This window comes from Haemaphysalis longicornis, unplaced genomic scaffold, assembly GCF_048455015.1.
Source record: "Haemaphysalis longicornis isolate Haplotype H1 unplaced genomic scaffold, Haemaphysalis longicornis Haplotype H1 scaffold_1, whole genome shotgun sequence".
In the NCBI taxonomy this organism is placed as follows: domain Eukaryota; kingdom Metazoa; phylum Arthropoda; class Arachnida; order Ixodida; family Ixodidae; genus Haemaphysalis; species Haemaphysalis longicornis.
In genome coordinates, this window is record NW_027526203.1 from 196,531,091 (window position 1) to 196,549,233 (window position 18,143).

Genomic DNA, 18,143 nt, shown 5'->3' on the forward strand with positions numbered 1-18,143 from the left:
CATCCGCTTTCTCGCATGTGAAACTTTATTTGAGCTACAACTGCCGTGAGCGACCGGTGACCGAGACATCTGCGTAGCCTGTTTCGATGCTTCCGCGCAGGTATCGCCATCTCTCGGCGGCTCGGCGCACCGCGCGCAGCGGCATCCACGGCCGGTCAGCATAGACTTGCATCGCGGCAGATATATCTGATCGCCGCTTTTAAAATAAGCCCTGAGAACAATCACTAGCACAATTTTTCACCACACTAACACCTACTTTCTCGCAGGTGGAACTTCGTTTTAGTGATCAGATTGATTCGGAAGAGCAGCGACAAGCGGTTGCTACCGTGGTCTGCGCTGGTTCGAGCCGCTGAGTGTGCCGAGCTGGCAGGCGCGACCGGCGTGTGCGCGGACTGTTTCCGATGCAGAAAACGCTTCACGATTGCCTGCTTTATCCATTTCTTGTGTACAAACGCGCGGAATCTACAAATTCAGCTCAGCGATCGTCGTAGTTGACCATGGAGCAAAAACAGTGGGCGGAGCGGCGCCGACGAGGCATCGCACACCCGCATCGGGCCATGTGTCTCAAATTCACGCGTACGACTAGCCGGGGTGACAGTCGTAACGATCAGTCGCATACGAATCGCGTGTACCAATCGTACATGTGTTTAGCGCTTCAATCGGGCAAGGCCAATGCCATTCCTCTACGTGAACGGCGCGCGACCATGTCGTCACCTGCGCTCGCTCTGGTGCCGTCGCCGCCGCCGCCGCAGCCCCTGCCTCACAATGCGTCCGGCCGAGCGCGATTTATTTTAGATTTGCAATGCTTTAGGGGAAACTGCGTTCTTTATTTACGTATTTTTAGCGTGTGGATTTTTGCAACAACTCGGCTAATCAGCCGTCACACGGAACGAACGGTATACGGAAAGAGCCCAGTACGTGCGCGCGCATGCGCAGTCGGGTCCAGGTAAACCCGGTAGCAACGTAACGAACGTAACGAACGGACTGCTAAAACTCTCTACTATCATCAATCAAGGATCCACCCCACATCCAGATTGTATGGACACCAGGCCATTCTTCCCTCGAGGGAAACGAGGCGGCACACGCCGCTGCCCGCGCTCTTACATTCCGGGCGTTTTCGTCGACGGAAGAGGACCTTTCCGAACCCTCCATCTATCCACCGGTCCCTCCCCGATACACTGAAATCCTATATCATTATCGCCAACTGCGGCTTCAATACCCTCCTCCTCACCCATCCCTCAGCACACAGGCGGCTCGCATTTGGCGTCGACTGCAGACCAACACATTCTACAACACCACGATACTCCACCACATATCTCCCTCCACTTACCCCTACAACTGCCCTTCTTGCTCCGTCCCAAACACTACCTACCACCTAGTCTGGGAATGCCCCTACGCGCAAAACCCCCTCCCTTCCCCATCCCCTGAGCAGTGGGAGCGCGAGCTGGCCAGCTCACGGTGCGAGGACCAAGAACGCCTCATCACTCGCGCCCAAGCCCCAAGCGCCCAAGCAACTGCGCTAGCTCGCGGCTATCTGGACTGAGAAAGCCACCCACTTTTATGCTCATTAAATATTTTCCAATCAATCAATCAATTTCCTCACCTAAAGTTGAAGGTGCTTTTAAGTTTAAATCCAATTCGTTTAAGAGGTACGTTTAAATCCAAATCGAGCCACGCAAAAGAAGACAATTCAATCCGATTTGAGTCAATCCAATTAATTTTTGGCTTGCTGGCTCGCACCTGCCACACCTGCTTCTTATCCCTCTTCTTCTGGTTCGCTCTACTCCTCTACACTCTACCTAAATGGAACGATGCAGAGAGATAGAACGATACAACGATGGAACCGATCTGTAGCCAACCTCCGCCCGCGGAATGCGAAGCGCGTGGCGCCTATCCTGAGACAGCCGGAGACATGTTTAGCGGTCGTCAACATTGAATGAACAGCCATCTTCTCAGATTGTCGGGTCATAACCTCCTGTGGTCTTGTGGTCGCAAAATGGGAGCGCTAATGTCCGTGATGGTGTCAACGGCGAGAAACTACTTCAACGAGCCGGCCCGCCCCAAGCACCCGTTCGGTTTTCCCGTGCCGCCAGAAATCCACAAGACGCTGACTCCGGAGTACTTGGAATCTTTCAAGCAGGTCTTCGTCATCGGCGACGTGCATGGCTGCTACGATGAGCTCATGGATCTGCTGGCCGTGGCCAAAGCCAGGGAGAAGGACACCCTGAAGCTGTTCGTCGGCGATCTCGTCAACAAGGGACCGAGGAGCCTGGACGTCCTCGACTTCCTCATCCAAAATAGTTCCTCGTGCCAAGCTGTCCGGGGCAATCACGACGAGGTGCGTGATAGGAAGCTTGTATGGCCCCATCGCGCTGAATGGCCCGGGAGCATGCACTAATCTACGTAGATTTAGCTTTGGGCCGCACGCGCCTCGGTGCGTGTACAATTTGGAGCGTGGGATAAAGCACCTTTCTAGATGCGCGGCGAAACCAACTTCACCGCAGCTGTTGCAAAAAAAAAATTAGGTGATCTACTGGGCATACAGTTTCTTAGTAAGTATACTCTGTGCTACTGGAAGCCCACGTAGGCCTACTCCGACATTGGTCCTTTTATCTCAATTGGTTATTAATTGGCTGATCAGCCGCATTGTATATATTTGATCCTATAAAAAATACAAAACAAACGTCACATTGCCACTTACCCCAAAGCGTGGTTCCATCTATAAAAATAAGAGAGCATCTCAACCAGTGACTTATAGGAGTTTATAGTTTCTACACAAAAACAGGTACAATCTTCCTGGTTTTGCTTGTGCAAAAAAGCTACAAACCATTGCTTGAACAAAGACGTGTTGCAAAGAAAAGGACAGGTAAGCAGGATGGCTATGCAAAGGTGTAAGCGTCGCATGGAGTTTCAATTTGAAAGTGAGTCATTCCTTGATTTGGGGACATCATCCTGCTGACACTCGTGTGAAGCAGTACCATGATCCCTCCTTGCACGATACGGGGATGCGGATGCAGATATCGTAAGCTTTTACAGCAAGCCCTTTAATGTGCCAAGCATTAAAAGTCTGACATAGGCAGACGACATGCAATCCAACATGCCATAACGTTGCACAGCTGGTTATTCCTAGAGCTGAATAATCTAATCATAAGCTGAAACCATAACCTAGGCTGCTAGGTTACGGTTTGCAAGTGTTTAATACTTATAATCAGTGCGGGATGCTGCTCAGCTTGCTTCGCAATATAGACTAAATTTTCTGCAACCGGTCTCTTGCCATGCAATTTTGCTCCGTTAATATAGAAACCCTCAGTCCAGACTATGGACGGCTATTTTGGGGATGAAACGGGTAAATACAGGCATTTTTGTCTCGTTATTATGGACTCGGGTGCACAAAGCAATAAATTACTGGTGTCCCCCAGAGGCCCCTGCGCGTACCAGGAAACTTATATGCTTTGGCCAAAGCATACAAAGCCGAACCATGCATTATCTCAAAATGCTCCTCCTTCCAATACAAACCATTAAATTAGATCGACAATATTTGTGATCAGTGAACAACACTCTAGGGTAGTGACGGCAGGGTGACACCCTTTCCCTATCAAACAAAAAATTGCCCGGCGCAGCATACGCTGAAAAGAGCAAGTACTGAGGCTCAGGACAAGGTAACGTTACAATGAAAGTTCATGCCAGTATTCGCTGTGCATAAAAGGCAAGGTTGTATGTACGCTTCTCTGATCAGTTCGGCGGAGCTAGTGGTTGGTGTCAAGCACAAATAGAGCTGACGTGGTGCGCTTTTTGGCAGTACAGTAGGATCGAAGGCATCAGTGCAAACCTACATCTCGTTTTTTTTTAATAAGCCATGTTCTTTTTTGGAACGGTTATTTCTTAATGTTTGTGTTTTTTACCTGGATTCGTTATTATGGACGACTTGCATTATGGACGATTTTTCTAGGGAACAGAGGTGTCCATATCAATGGGACATGACTGTAACTTGAATTTTTTTTATTAGCATGCGCACTACTATCTTGTCAAGCCACCCCTACACAGACTTCTGATAGTAAACTGTAGGCATGGAAACAAGTAAATAAAAATTATAAAAAGTTATTCACGCAGGCTTTGCGTTGTTGCAAACAGGGCCAGAATGTCATTCCACAAAGGCAGCACTTCTGCAAGCGGTGCATGTGCCCCATAGTACTGTGCATGAAAATTTTCATTTTGAAAAAGGAAATCGATGTTCGCTGCAATGAAATGTCCCTGTCACCATTGGTTTCAGTCTGCCTGGGAGATGGTAACGAGGCTGTTGTGTTTGTAGCAGTGTGTTATACAGTGCTGCCGCTGCAGGTGTGGTGTAAAAACAAATGTGCAGCAGTGGTGGTTTGTGCTGCTCGCTGCAAATGGATGCCGACACATTTCTGTGTTCCCACCGCCCCCGATGCAGGTGGTTCTGAGGGAGTACTATTCCTCGCGCAGCCAGTCGTACGCGCTCGCTCCGGACAACGGCTGGATCAAGCAGCTTTCATTACGGCACATCCGCTACCTGGAAGACCTTCCGTACACCTTGCTTTTGCCAAGCCTCAACACGGTCATTGTGCACGCGGGCCTTGTTCCCGGCCAGGGGCTGAGCACCTCGGTGGTGAACATGGTCACTATGCGGAACGTCATCCTCGATGACTACTGGGAGAAGGGTGGCATCCACGCCACCTGCACGGATGAAGAGCGCTCCGAGCCCTGGGGCCAAGTGTGGAATGGTCCGCAGCACGTCATCTTTGGCCATGACGCCAAGCGCAAGCTGCAGAAGTGGCGTCACTGCACAGGCCTCGACACAGGATGCGTCTACGGTAACGCACTCACGGGCATGTTCATCATGGGGCCACAGGCAGGTGATCTGGTGTCTGTGAATGCCATGTGCGTGCACCTTAAACCGGGTGAGAAGTGAGAAACACATTCTGCCATCCTCGGCAATGGCTGCTGTGGGTTCGCTCCTGATGTACGGACGACTTGTTCCACAACTAAGATCCGCTCCTTTCTGTCTCTTCCTAGGCTGCAACGACGTCCACTTTTTGAGCTAGTCATGTCTTCGCTTCGAGCCTCTCAAATTCTTCTGGCAGAAAATCACTCCAGCTGTGGAGCTTAGTGGAGCTCAACCTATATACTGTGATAAGGACCTGGTGATATTTTTGTACTATCAAGCGGGCATGCACACCCAGAAAGAAGAAAAGGTTCTGCAAGATGTGTCAGTGACTATTGTTTGCACTTGTTTCAAGGGTTTCATGACTGGAGTACAAAAATTTATGAAGGTGTGCCTGTGAAGAGGGGCTTGTGCAGTATTGTCACAACCGTACTCCTGTTTCCCCTGGTGGACCAAAAATCTGCTTTGGTATGATGAATAAAAGCTGCTTTTCTTTTACAGTGACAGTTGATGATCAGTTTATAGGGTGCATTTGCCACATGCCTGTCGTACTGTGCGCGTTGCTGCGTGCCCATTGCCGCGTGGGGCATCGCCGGTGTTCTTGTGCATGCAAGGCCGAGCACAGAGTTAAAAAAAGTGCTTTTGCAAGTTTTCAGGATTGAGGCTTGGTCCACCCTGTTCCTGAAGTGGTAATCATAACCACTTGGTGTAATCTGTCTTCGTAGACTAGATAAGGCCTCAGAGGCAGTAAATTTCCCACGGCCTGTAGATTTTACAGAAACTGGGGAGGGGGAAAAAAAACAACAACTGAAAATTCACGTTGTTCCTGCTCTTCACCCAAGCCAGCACCCGACATATCCGCACGGAAGATTGAAATCCAGAGCCAGTATGTGGAAGGCCATAATCCTGATTTTAAATCGGCTGAAATTATTAGTTTAATCAGCCACTTCATCAAGCTGGTGTAGAATTTTGCTACTGTTTTGGTAATGTTGGAATCGAAAGGGGAAGAGGAGGAAAAACGATTTTGAGCCTGGTGTGGGGGTGGTTCCCGAGTCCTGGAGACCGTGGGGCGACCGTGCTGTCTCAGCCCTGGACTCCAGGAGTTGCTGGGCATCCGAGCCGGCGCTGGTCGTCAGGTTCTCCCACACCTCAGGGAGGGGAAGTGAGTAAAGGTAGGAGGGCGAAGTGAAGTGCGCACCCCAAGATCATATGAATGAGGTTGCATGGATGGGTTAGGGCAGAATTTACATGTGGCAGGGCATTGGGTGGGGTACATTCGATTTGGCCAAGTTGGGTGAGGAAAGGTGTTTGTCTGAAGCCTCCGGAGTGTCGCTTCACTTTTAGTAAAGCTGCGGGTGAGGAGGTGGAAAATGTCTTGAAGTGCGTGTTGGGTGACGTCTTGAAATCTAAGCAAGGGAATGACGAGACTGTGTTTCCTCAGAGGCCTGAGAGGAAGGTTCGCAGGCTTGTCTGTGGGCACCAGGGTCCACAATATGTCGATCTTCCTGTTGGAAGCGTGTTGAGCGAGGAGCTTCCATGTAGTAGAGGCCATGTTACCTGCTAAAAAGCTGCAACAGACCACTTGACAGTCCGTAATTACAATTGTTGCGGGAGTTTGATGGTGAGGGCTACAGCAAATTCTTCTGCGGCCCAGATACAGTTGGTCTTGATTGAGGCGCAGGTGATGATCTTGTCTTAGCTGGTTACCATGGCTAAGTGATGGGACGGAATGGAGTAAGGGCTGGCATTTGTGTACGAAAGATTAGAATTGGATCCGTAGATTCATTTTTGGGCTTCGCTACGAGCATGGCGACGACCGCAGTGCAAAGTGGGATGCATGTTTTTGGGAAGGGAGTGGATATGAATGGATTGACGTCAATTATGGGGAAAAGGTTTTTTGTCCATGGTCTGAGGAGTTAAAATTTTGAGGTCCTGTAAAAGTGCCCGGCCCGTTGGTGTTTGGTTAGGTGGAGACGCTGACTGGAAAGATGCCCTTCGACGAGTTCCGAGACCGAGTTATGAATGCCTAATTGGAGCAGTTTAGTTGTCACGGTGGACATACAGAGATTAAGAGCTTTTTTATAGAGCTTTGCGGATGAGGCGATCAATGGCTTTCATGTCACTTTTGCCGAGAGTTAGGTAGGGGGCGATGTAGATGACCCAAGACATGAGGAAGGTGCGGATAAGGTGGAGGAGGTCTTCCTCCTTATGCCGCGATGTCATTTGGAGATGCGGCGAAGCATGTGGGTGACTTGAGTAAATACTGTGGTGAACTTGGATGCTGTCTGATCGTTCCGTGTATTGGCCTGGATAGTAACACCAAGTATCTTGAGTGAATGTCTGGGACATATTCCCAGCTGGGACATTCCCAGTGAATGTCTGGGAATGTCCAGGGTAATTTGAACTGATTCTTTATTGGGTATGAATGAATGAATGAATTTGAATTTTTTTGGCGCAGCAGCCAAATTTGGCTATAATGCGCCAGACACAAGGTAATATATTAAATTTGAATACACTACCATAAAAGGCTCATGTAAATACGAAAAAGTTTCTGTAAAAGCTCGATTGCATTCAAAAATTTAAAAACCTTTTCCAAGGGAACTAGGGGTTCATCGCCTAGTAGTAAAACAGGGTGCAAGGGAATGTGAAATTTATAAAAGTGGGAAAAAAATTCACGCCGCTTGTTTTCGTAACTAGGGCACTCTATAAGTATGTGTATTACTGTAAGGCGCTTCCCACATTGCTCACATTCTGGAGGGTCTTCTCCCAGCAATAGGAAGTTGCGGGTCAAGCGCGTGTGCCCAATTCTTAGGCGACATAACACCACCTCTACAAATCTTTCTTTATGTCTGCAGCTCTGCCACTCTCTCAGGTGTGGCTTCACAAGGTGGAGCTTGTTTTCGTTAATTTCTGCCCATTCAGACTGCCACTTCTTTGTTATTGATAATTTTAGCCTCCTTCTGTAGTCCTGGTAGGGTAAACGAGTTTCCGTCACCTCAAGCTCTTTTGTCTGGGCTGCAAGGGCATCTGCCTTTTCATTGCCGACAATTCCTACATGACTCGGTACCCAACAGAACCTCACATCTAAGTGATTTTTGCTACAGTCCATCAGTTGGTTGAGCACTTGTTGAACAAGAGGATTTCTGGTTTTGTTTCCTGAACACAGAGCTGCTAGCGCGCTGAGAGAGTCAGAGAAGGTGATTGACTGCGGTGTCCTTTCAGTGCATACTTTGTTTAAAACGAGCTGTATGGCATGCAGTTCGGCAGTGAAGATACTAGCGTCAGGTCTGAGCCGTTGGCATTCTTCGTAATAAGGTCCAATTGCAGCTGCTCCCACATGCCTTTCTCCTTTGGAACCATCCGTGAAGTAAGTAGCACATCCGGCATACCTGAACTGGATATCTAAGAACTCTTGCTGCAGTAGTTCCTTGGGAGTGTTGTACTTATTGTACTTCAGCAAGAAAAAGTCACATTGTGGCTTGCGGTATTCCCATGGAGCATAACCAGTACTGTGGGTGACCAGCATGGCATCATCTACATAAAAAAGCGGTACCTGAAAAACATGGTTGGAATAGTCCGAGGCCTGTTGGTAAAGAGAGTTTCAAAGTGAGGTTTCAGAAACAGCTGTCGACAAGGGTGAGTTGTGCAGGAAAGAATTCTCATTATGGACATGTTTACGAGGAGTACTCTCCGTTTGTTAAGTGACCATTGATTGGTTTCTGCATACAGGCTTTGTACCGGAGATGTCCGGAAAGCTCCGGTGCTTATTCTCAAGCCCGAGTGGTGAACAGTGTCGAGCGCTTTGAGTACAGATTTGCGACCAGATCCATAGATAAAGCAGCCATAATCCAACTGGGAACGAATTAGACTGTTGTACAGCCGCAAAAGGCAGGTACGATCTGAGCCCCACGTTCTGTAGGATAAATGTTTTAAAACATTCATTGATTTCAGACATTTGTGTTTTAGATAATTACAATGGCTTTTAAATGTTAACTTTTGGTCAAATATTAAACCAAGAAATTTGTGCTCAGTTCGAACAGGGATTTGGGCCGATTGAATGTGCAGCTGAGGATCTAACACAATTCCTCGGTACAGACTGAAAGGCACACAGACTGTTTTTTCTGCACAAAAGTTGTATCCATTTTCCTCGGCCCACTGCACTAGACGGTTGATGCCAATTTGCAGTTGCCTTTCACAGGATGCTAAGTTGCACGAGGAAAAGCTGATCTGAATATCGTCCGCTTAAGCGAATACATAAGAGATTTCAGTATTACACGTGCGACTGAGTTTAGTTTGATTAGGAACAAGGTAACACTAAGAACACCTCCCTGAGGTACGCCATTTTCCTGAGTGTACACATCCGATAATACTGTTCCAAATTTCACTCGAAAGGAGCGATTGGAAAGGTAACTTTTCAGCATCCCAAGCATTCTGCCTTTTACTCCATAACCCTGCAGATCTAGCATTATACCATGTTTCCATGTGGTGTCATAAGCCTTCGACAAGTCAAAAAATGGGGAGATGCAGTGTTGTCGTTGAACAAAGGACTCCCTAATTTTAGTTTCTAAACGGAGAAGGTGGTCAGTTGTTGAGTGCCTTGCACGGAAACCAAACTGAAGGGAATCAATAACGTGATTTTCTTCAAGAAAGTGAGTGAGCCGCTTGTTGATCATCCATTCAAAACATTTCCCGAGGCAGCTTGTCAAGGCAATTGGCCTGTAGCTTGCTGGTTCACTACGGTCTTTACCTGGCTTCAGTAGTGGGAGCATAATGGTTTCCTGCCACGCTACTGGAAAGTAGGCTTCAAACCATATTTTATTGAAGAAATGTAGTATTACTTTTAAGGTTCCTGGGGTCAGATGTCTTAACATTTCATAATGTATTCGGTCCGGTCCTGCAGCCCGACTGTTTCCCTGAGCAATCGCCAGTAGTACTTCAGCCATGGAGAAAGGTGCATTATATGCTTCTTCATTACCCAAGTTTACCTTAATTATACTTTTTTCAGCCCATTCATTATACCTGAGGAATGATTCAGAGTACTGGGCTGAACTAGACACTTTGGCAAAATATTCAGCTAGAATGTTTGCCTGCTCGGCAAGGCCTTTGTTACCATCAAAAAGTGGCATGGTAAATGCACTGTAAGTTCCACTCACTTTCCTGACCCTATCCCAGACCGTTTTTTAGCTTACGTTACTACTTATGGAACTTACAAAGTCCTGCCATGAAGCCTTTTTCGACTGCCATCTTATCTTGCGCGCCTCTGCTCCGAGTCGTTTGAAGTTTACTAGACATTCGGCAGTGGGGTAGCGTCTGAAACGGGACCATGCACAGTTTTGCTTCCTACGGGCGTCCCTGCAATCAGAGTTCCACCACGGCTTTGACCTCCTGGGGAGTGTCCCGGAGGACTCAGGTATAGACACTTTTGCAGCTTCCAAGAGCCGTGAAGTTATTAGGCTGCAAGCTTCATCTGCACTCAAGTCCTGTATTTCGTGCAATTCGATTTCACATGCTTGTTCAAACAGAGACCAGTTGGCCTCCTCCAACTTCCACCTTTTGGTGCGCTCTGGTAGCATGGGTACTGCCGGTGTTGAGTCCAGAAAAACTGGGTAGTGGTCACTCCCGAGAGGGTTTTGAAGTGTTGACCAAGTGAAGAAGGCACTTAGGGATGGCGTTGCAAGAGAGATGTCGATGCATGATTCGGTGCGGGTTGATGAGCAGATGTAAGTGGGACTCCCATTATTGAATAAATGCAAAGGAGTTGCCGACACTACAGCCTCAATAAGTCGGCCTCGTGTGTCACTTCTAGCACTTCCCCACAGTAGATTGTGCGCATTGAGATTCGAGCAACAGGAAAGGCTCAGGCAACTAATCTATGAGTCTGAACAGATCATTCTGGGTCACTGAAACGGTTGGTGGAATATACAAGGAGCAAATCGTGAGGGCTATTCCAATGTGTGTTCTTATGGCTACTGCCTCCAAAGTGGTTTGAAGCTTCAGTTCATTCGTTGGGATCGACTGGGGAGTGACGATTGCCACTCCTCCAGAAGATACAAGCGAATTTGTCCTGTCTTTGCGGTAAAGATTGTGTTTCCTGAATGGATTATTGTGCATAGAAGACAGATGAGTTTCCTGCAGACAGATAATAGACGGTTGGGACTTCTCCAACAATTCGTGAATATCATCTATGTTGCGCAATAGCCCACGACAGTTACACTGTATGATTCGCACCATACCTGTCTTTTCGGGTTTGCTCTCCTGTATTCAAGGAGGTGTGGGTGGGGTCACATCCATCTCCTCCTCCGCCTCTTTTCTACTGCCTCCTGTTGGACGCTTAGGCTTTCCGCGGCCCTTCGGTATCCTTTGAGGGTTGGGGATTTCCCCAGGCCGTTGCCGCGTAGGAGCCACACCTGCAACAGTGCCAATTCTCGGCGGCGCCTTCTGGGGCGTGTCGACCGTCCCCCGAGAAGGGGAGGTCGATCGTGCAGCCAGGGCAGAACCCGCAGAGTCAAGTGTTAGCACCGAAGCCTCCTCCACCCCATCAACAGCTGGTACAACGGCTTCTGGCCAGACTTGTGTAGAGGGCTGCGAGACGGAGCAGTCCGCTGAATGGTCCACTCTGTCCACCTGCGTGGATCGAGTCAGTGCCGGGCGTTGGGGCAGCCCAGCCTCTGGGACGAGCGGGGGCCGTACCGCCGACACCAGGTCCCTTAGTTCGACCTGAGTGCCTACAGACACCAGAGATGGCGCCGGCCCCCGCCGCACCACCTCCGCAAAAGTTCCTTTTTGCTGGAAACTAAGCCTTCTCTTAGCCTCAAGCTATGACACATTCCGTGTGGTTTTGATCGTCACGACTTCTTTTTCATTCTTCCAAACCGGATAGGATCTGGAGTACGCACCATGGTTACCAGAACAGTTAACGCACTGGGGTTCTTTTTCGCACCTTTCGTTCTCATGCACTTTTCCTCCACATCTAGCGCATGTGGGTTTGCCGCGACATGATCCAGACCCGTGCCCAAACCGTTGGCACTGAAAGCACCGCCTAGGGTTTGGGATGTAGGGCCGCACTTTGCAACGCAGATAGGCTGCATTCACTGAGTCTGGTGGTGCGGTCGAATTGAATGTCAAGACTACATGCTTGGTCTTCACTTCCTCTCTATTTTTCCTGATCAATATTCTACGTGCTGCGATCACTCCTTGTTCTGCCAGTTCCCTCTAAATCTCCGCGTCAGAGCAGTGGAATAGCTCGGACTCGGAGACCACGCCTTTAGAGAAGTTCAGTGAGCGGTGAGTTGCCACTGTGACATTCATGTCTTCGATTTTTGAAAGCTCCATGATTTTTGCACTTTGTTCTCCGGTGTGCACTTCTACCAGTACGTCACCATTCTGGAGTTTCCTGGCATTGTAGTTCTTCCCTACTAGTTGACTGATCGCCTTGGCTATTGCAAAGGGGGATTTCGTCTGCATGGGTTCTTCAACTCCTTGAATAACAAAGAATCGTGCGAAGTTGTCACTGTTTTTTTGCGGGATGTACTGTGCAGTCACTTCGGTCCTGGCCCTTTTCAGGGACCGATCAGGAGGTGTTTTGCTTTTCGCCATGTGGATAGCTGGTGTTTTTCGGTAGCCACACTGGACGCCCACCACGGAGCCCAACCAGGGGAGTGTGCAGGTAGTCACGCTAGCCATACGTGGCCACTATAACCTTATGAAAAGTGGTCTAGGTAGGCCATTGCGCACAAAGTTAACCCTTGCCGCCTGAGGGTAAGAGGAAAAAACAGGAAAAGAGTAGATGACAGGACAGCCATGGAAAGATGACAGGACAGAAAAAAGAGAGTGAGGAAGATAGGAAAAGGCGACTGGCTGCTTTCCCCAGGGCGGGTCAATCCTGGGGTACCGTCTGCAGGAAGCAGGGGCCAAAGTGGCGTGTTGCCGCCACCAGGGGGCCGTAAAGGTCCAAAACAACCCTGGCTTTGGCTCAGCCACCAGGATGCCCTTTTCCCTGGACACGGCTAAGCCACACACAGCCGGGGCGTGGGTGGGTCCAACCCACATGGGCTCGGGGTCCGCGGTGTCGCCACTACCGTCACCTTGAATAGATAAGGTGCCCCTGCAGGCTCTTTATTGGGTGCAGGGAGACATTTTCATACAATGATGAAGTCAGATTCTTTAAGGGAACAGCGAAGGCCAATTGATGAGGCATACTGTTTCACAGTGTCAGTGGCTCTTTGACGGGTATCTTGAATTTCACCTAAAGAACCCGTGTCAGTCCAAATGGCAATGTCATCCACATACAAATCGTGATGAATACGGGGAATGGCTTTAAGCTGACGAGGGAGGTCTAGGAGAGCGATATTAAAAAATTGCTGTGGTTTAGTTTTGGTTAACCACAGCACAAAGGGGATATGGTTTGACCTCTAGCTCTCAAGGTCAAAACTGGTCACCCCGCTAAGACTTCCCAAGGTCGCATAGTGTAGCTTTCGCTACAAAAGTACAGGTGAAAGAACAGAACCTTGAGGGGTGCCTCGATCTCCCAGGGTGATGGGATCAGATTTGACATCGCCTGCCTGCTTTCGGCAATGTAGGAGTAAGTACCCAAGCCACAGCCTGTTTTGTTGAGACGAAGAGGATGGCAGAATGAGAGACGTTACGGAAGGCTCCCTTTAGGTCCAATGCAAGAATGGCACGAGGTGAATTTCAGGAGGCTGGTATGAGAATTTCTTCCTTAAGCAAAGGAGGATATCTTGCGTGCACAGATGTTTTCGAAAAGCATAGGAACCGAGAGGAGCCACTGTCTGCCTCTGCAATGGTTGTGGTCCAGTGCTGCTGGATTCTGCCATAAGGCACATTAGCACTTCTTTGCTACTCCTGAATTATGACAATGAAGGATGTTGTAGTATACAGACAAGCCTAGCTATCATCGAAACGGGCGCATCCAGCCTCGGCCAATAGCAAATCTTCTGCACAGGTAGGTGCCCTTTTGGTTTTGTTTATGAACAGCACCTCTGAGTTTTCTCACCTGAAGCCCCATTCAAGGATAGCGCTGCGGTACGAAGAACAAAAGGAGGAGACAGCACAAACGCTGCAGATTTCCATCAAGATTAGACTGATTTAGCTTTTTGGCTAAGTGCACGTTGACAATGACGACAGTCATTTTGTGAAACATGCGGTGAGCTCTCAACATTTAGTTAAATGCTGCTACTTCATGACACTATCCAAGTAAAAACATAAATATACATGGAGCCTAAATACTAGGCCGTTGAAATGTTCTCACTGAGTGATTACAACATCCCTATGGCAAAAGCCCAGAGCTGCAAGTCTTTAGTACATCGACAAGTGTTTAGTGCTCAAGCCAGTAAACGAGGGCAGCAGTGCACTGCTGTTACACAAGAAAAACCAGCGCAAAAATGACTGTTGAATAATTCCATACTTGCTGCAAAGAGCACAAAGAGTGGAGAAGGCTGGTAACAGGCAACTTGCTTTGACCAGATCCACTAAAAAAATTATTCCAAGCCTGAAGGAAATCTAGCAAAAATAAGTTTACAAATGATCACCCCAAGGGGATGAGATCTACAGTGACAGCTGTGATGTACAGCTGTGGGGTTACAATGATTTTGCAAGGACAACATTTTATGTGGTACATCCTGTAGTTGCAGCTTTAAAACGAGGGATAAAAAAACATGGGTGTGCAATGGGAGATGGGTAATGGCATCGTCCATGGCGGTGTATATTTACCTGGGGCAGGTGAACTTTCAGATCTATCAGTAATGTATGAACGGCGCCATTTCGGTCAACCTCTCCGGTGGAACGTTGTGGGCATGGGTACAGTGAACCAGTTCACTGTAGCATGGGTCTAGTGCTGCAGCGGCATGCACTTTTGGCACCCATTTGTGCCAAATTCTTCAATCCATAATGAACTCTTTACTCTACTTCCTATAGACTTAAAACAGGCCACAAAAGTTAAAGGGGCCATGCAGACAAAACACAAATTTGGTTCATTCGAAAGATTGGCCTCGTTAGAATCATGCTGATACCACTTTTAACGTAAACTTCGCTCAAATAAGCTATATAATTAGGAAAAAAGAGAATGGCCATGTGACTCGATCACTAGTGCATTTCCCACACTAGAACCTATGACGTAATATGCACAGCCGTGTGATTGGCTGACGCCAGTAAAAGCAAACAAAAGTTAGGTAGGGCTTATAATCTTGCAGAATGAGCTATTTGCACTTGGATGTAATGCATATTCATTTTATAGCAGTAAGAATGGTGGGGTAAACAATGGAAGTTACGAAAGCATACGTAAACATAAAGGCAGCAGTGTGTGCTGCTGTTGGTACTGCGTGCCCAATGCTTGTTATAGCTGCATAGCTGTCCGGCACTTAGGGGTGGTCTCGCACGACACTGGCCGATAGGCGTAACCAACGTTGTCTTACGGGACTCCGTTTGCCGAGCATACCCCATGTTTCACGAAACGATTACTACCCACCCGAACAAGAACAAGCCAGGTGCAAATATGGTCAGAAATAAAGCAAAGGCGGACAGCGGTCCTGCCCAGTATGGTGACGCCATCTAGGAGGCATGACGGTAAACAAGGTGCTCCGCAGTACGCCGCTGACTAAACAGTGCACTAACATTCGCTTGAATACCTATCCTGGTTACATCATCGCAGACGTCACAAAACACACAATTTGGCGGAAGAATCAAAATTTTAACGTAAACTAATAAATTTCTGAATAAAGCATCGTTTGCTGCCAGAGAAGTGCTGGGGGCACCACAAAACACCAAATCTTTCGAATAAAACAAACTTTTATTTTGTCTGCATGGCCCCTTTAAAATACAAAACCTTTGAAAGTAACAATTGTAAGTGAGGACTCCTGGCTGAGAAGACTCATAATTTAGCAGCAGAGGGGCCTAGGTTTGATACTCAGACTTCTCAAGTGACGGAGGAATTTTATTTTGCAGATGTGTGTTGTGATACGAGCACACACACACACTGCGGTGAATGCGTGACCATGCCAACATGGTGACAGCATCTGGATGGCGCAAGCCACACATCAATAATGCAGTAGCCTGGGTGCCACCACTCGCGCATCTAGCCCAGCAGAGACGTCCACTGTGGGCCTTCCGTCCAGAAAGGACAATGCCAAGTAGCTGCCAGGCCACTGAAATGCAGCATCATGTGGTCCTCACGTCACTATCGATACCTCGTAACTGGGACCAGATATCACCAGTTGTTTAGTTACTGGGACCAGTTCAAACCAGATGACCCATCATCACCAGCCTATCTATGCCCACTGCAGGGCAAAGGCCTCTCCCATTATTCTCCAATTACCCCGGTCCTGTGCTAACTGCGACCAATTTATCCCCGAAAACTTCTTGATCTCGTCTGGCCATCTAACTTTCTGCCACCCCCTGCAATGCTTGCCTTCTCTAGGGATCCACTCTGTTACCCTTAATGACCAACCCATAGATGACCCATAACTGGGACCAGATCAAACCACTAAGAAACCACTTGGCCATTTTCACCTGAATGGGCAAGGTCCATACGCTGCACATGCCCCGTGCTGCAGTTACCAACGCAGCAGGAAGTGCTGCCATGGGAGTGCTGGAACTGTGTTGGGCTGTGGGGGACTTCGGATGGGCACCTGCATCCCCACAGCTGGAAGGAGTGCTTTCGACGGCACGTGCTGAAGGCATCGAACTCCTCCAGCCTGTATGGCCACGTAATGTACAGACCTCCCTCATCGCAAGGGCCGCCTCGGTCGTCGTTGGGCTGATAACAACGACCACCAACTTCTCACGCTAAAGACAAGCTCAGTTTAATAACGTTTTCTCTCTCTCTCTCTCACCCACACCGCTGTCATATCATAAAGCGTGTTTTGCATTAGCATGGCAGTAAGATGGAGCAGATAAGACACAAAATTTGAAAATCTTGCGGATAGCAACATAGAAATACACGGGGCACTATTTCTTTCCAGGCCCTGCAGACCTAATGCAAGCCTGAAATACTGCAGTGTATGAGGGCAGCTGAAAAAAAGTACCAGATACAGTGCTAAAAGAAACTAATCACGGCAACTTGTTGCAGTAGCTCAACAACAGCTGCCCACCCTCCCCTGGCAACCAGCCTGATGCTACACTGGGCTGCCTTCGCATGTAGCAGTCCGGGTGCGCACCATGCCTTCAGGTGGCGGAACGTTGCACCTCATCGGTGCAGACGATGCTCTACAGTGCATGTGCAGTGCAAGTTGCCCCATTGCGCACACCAGGTGTGCTTACAAGGCATTCCTGCCGCAATCTGGCTCGCCTCTAGTTTCACCATTCTATTTGCACAGGGGCAGTGGCTACGGTGTCCTTGCACTGAACTGGTTGCGCTACTGCTGGACCTCGCAGCAAGGGGAGGCACCACCTCCTATGCTGTGCTACCTTTGGCAGTGCATGGACAGTGATTCCAGTGACAGCATCCTTGAAACACATGCTACCAGTACATGTACTCCCCAGAAACTCATAAAATTTGAGCACCCTGCTTCTGTGCATCACAACACACCAGTTGAAATCACCACACAACACACTAAGTTAGCTAAATGGCCATTCGGCAGCCCAACCCGCAGTAGGTTCGAGGGCCGCAGTGGGTATTGACGGGGGAAGAGTAAAAGAAATGCCAAGCTAAAAGGACACTAGGCAGACACACACTGGGGGTGACAGACACAAATCACCACCACAAGCAGAGAAAGCAGGCAAAGACTTGCCAGTTTTTTCTTTTTCAGACAAGGCCATTGGCAACTCGCCCTGACATTTGCACCTTGGCCTGCCAGCCCGTCTGGGTAAGTGCCTGCCTTTAGGGATTATGAAAATGAAGTGCACAACATTGGAGAGCCACATTTGGGTTTCTTAGTGGGTGAAAATCCAATGAAACAACAGATGTGGACCGAAAGCCACCCATTACTTGAAGATTGACTTGGTTGATAATGAGGCCGACGTTGCACTCAAAAACAAGTGGGGATCACCAAATGTTGCAAAAAAAAATGCTAAAGGTCAGTTGTCACACTTGCTTTGCTTCAAGTTTGCTTCAGTTTAGCTCAATTACATTGCATCATTGCATTTATGGAGAAAAGTTTCATAAAGCACATTGTTACATTGGCCGTAGGGAATTCTATGGCTACGTAGCATTTTCCGACAATGAAACCATTTGGTTGGTTGGTTACTTCCTGCCCCGATTAAGAGTGCACTCTTGCCAAGGAGG

At 48.4% G+C, this 18,143-nt stretch overlaps 1 protein-coding gene across 1 annotated transcript; it reads left to right on the forward strand.

Annotated features, from left to right (window-relative positions):
* The first annotated feature begins 1,710 nt into the window (after window positions 1-1,710).
* On the forward strand, window positions 1,711-5,406 carry LOC144140808 (serine/threonine-protein phosphatase 1-like). Its single transcript, XM_077672326.1, has 2 exons — window positions 1,711-2,338; window positions 4,436-5,406. The coding sequence occupies exons 1-2, from the start codon at window positions 1,937-1,939 to the stop codon at window positions 4,931-4,933; spliced, it is 900 nt and encodes a 299-aa protein (XP_077528452.1). The 5' UTR covers window positions 1,711-1,936; the 3' UTR covers window positions 4,934-5,406.
* Window positions 5,407-18,143: the final 12,737 nt, after the last annotated feature.

Bases quoted from the DNA above. Each gene is read 5' to 3' on its own strand.
- LOC144140808 (XM_077672326.1), top strand. From the start codon at position 1,937: ATGAACAGCCATCTTCTCAGATTGTCGGGTCATAACCTCCTGTGGTCT. The intron at 2,339-4,435 runs GTGCGTGATAGG...CCCCCGATGCAG, and splicing joins TCCGGGGCAATCACGACGAG to GTGGTTCTGAGGGAGTACTA.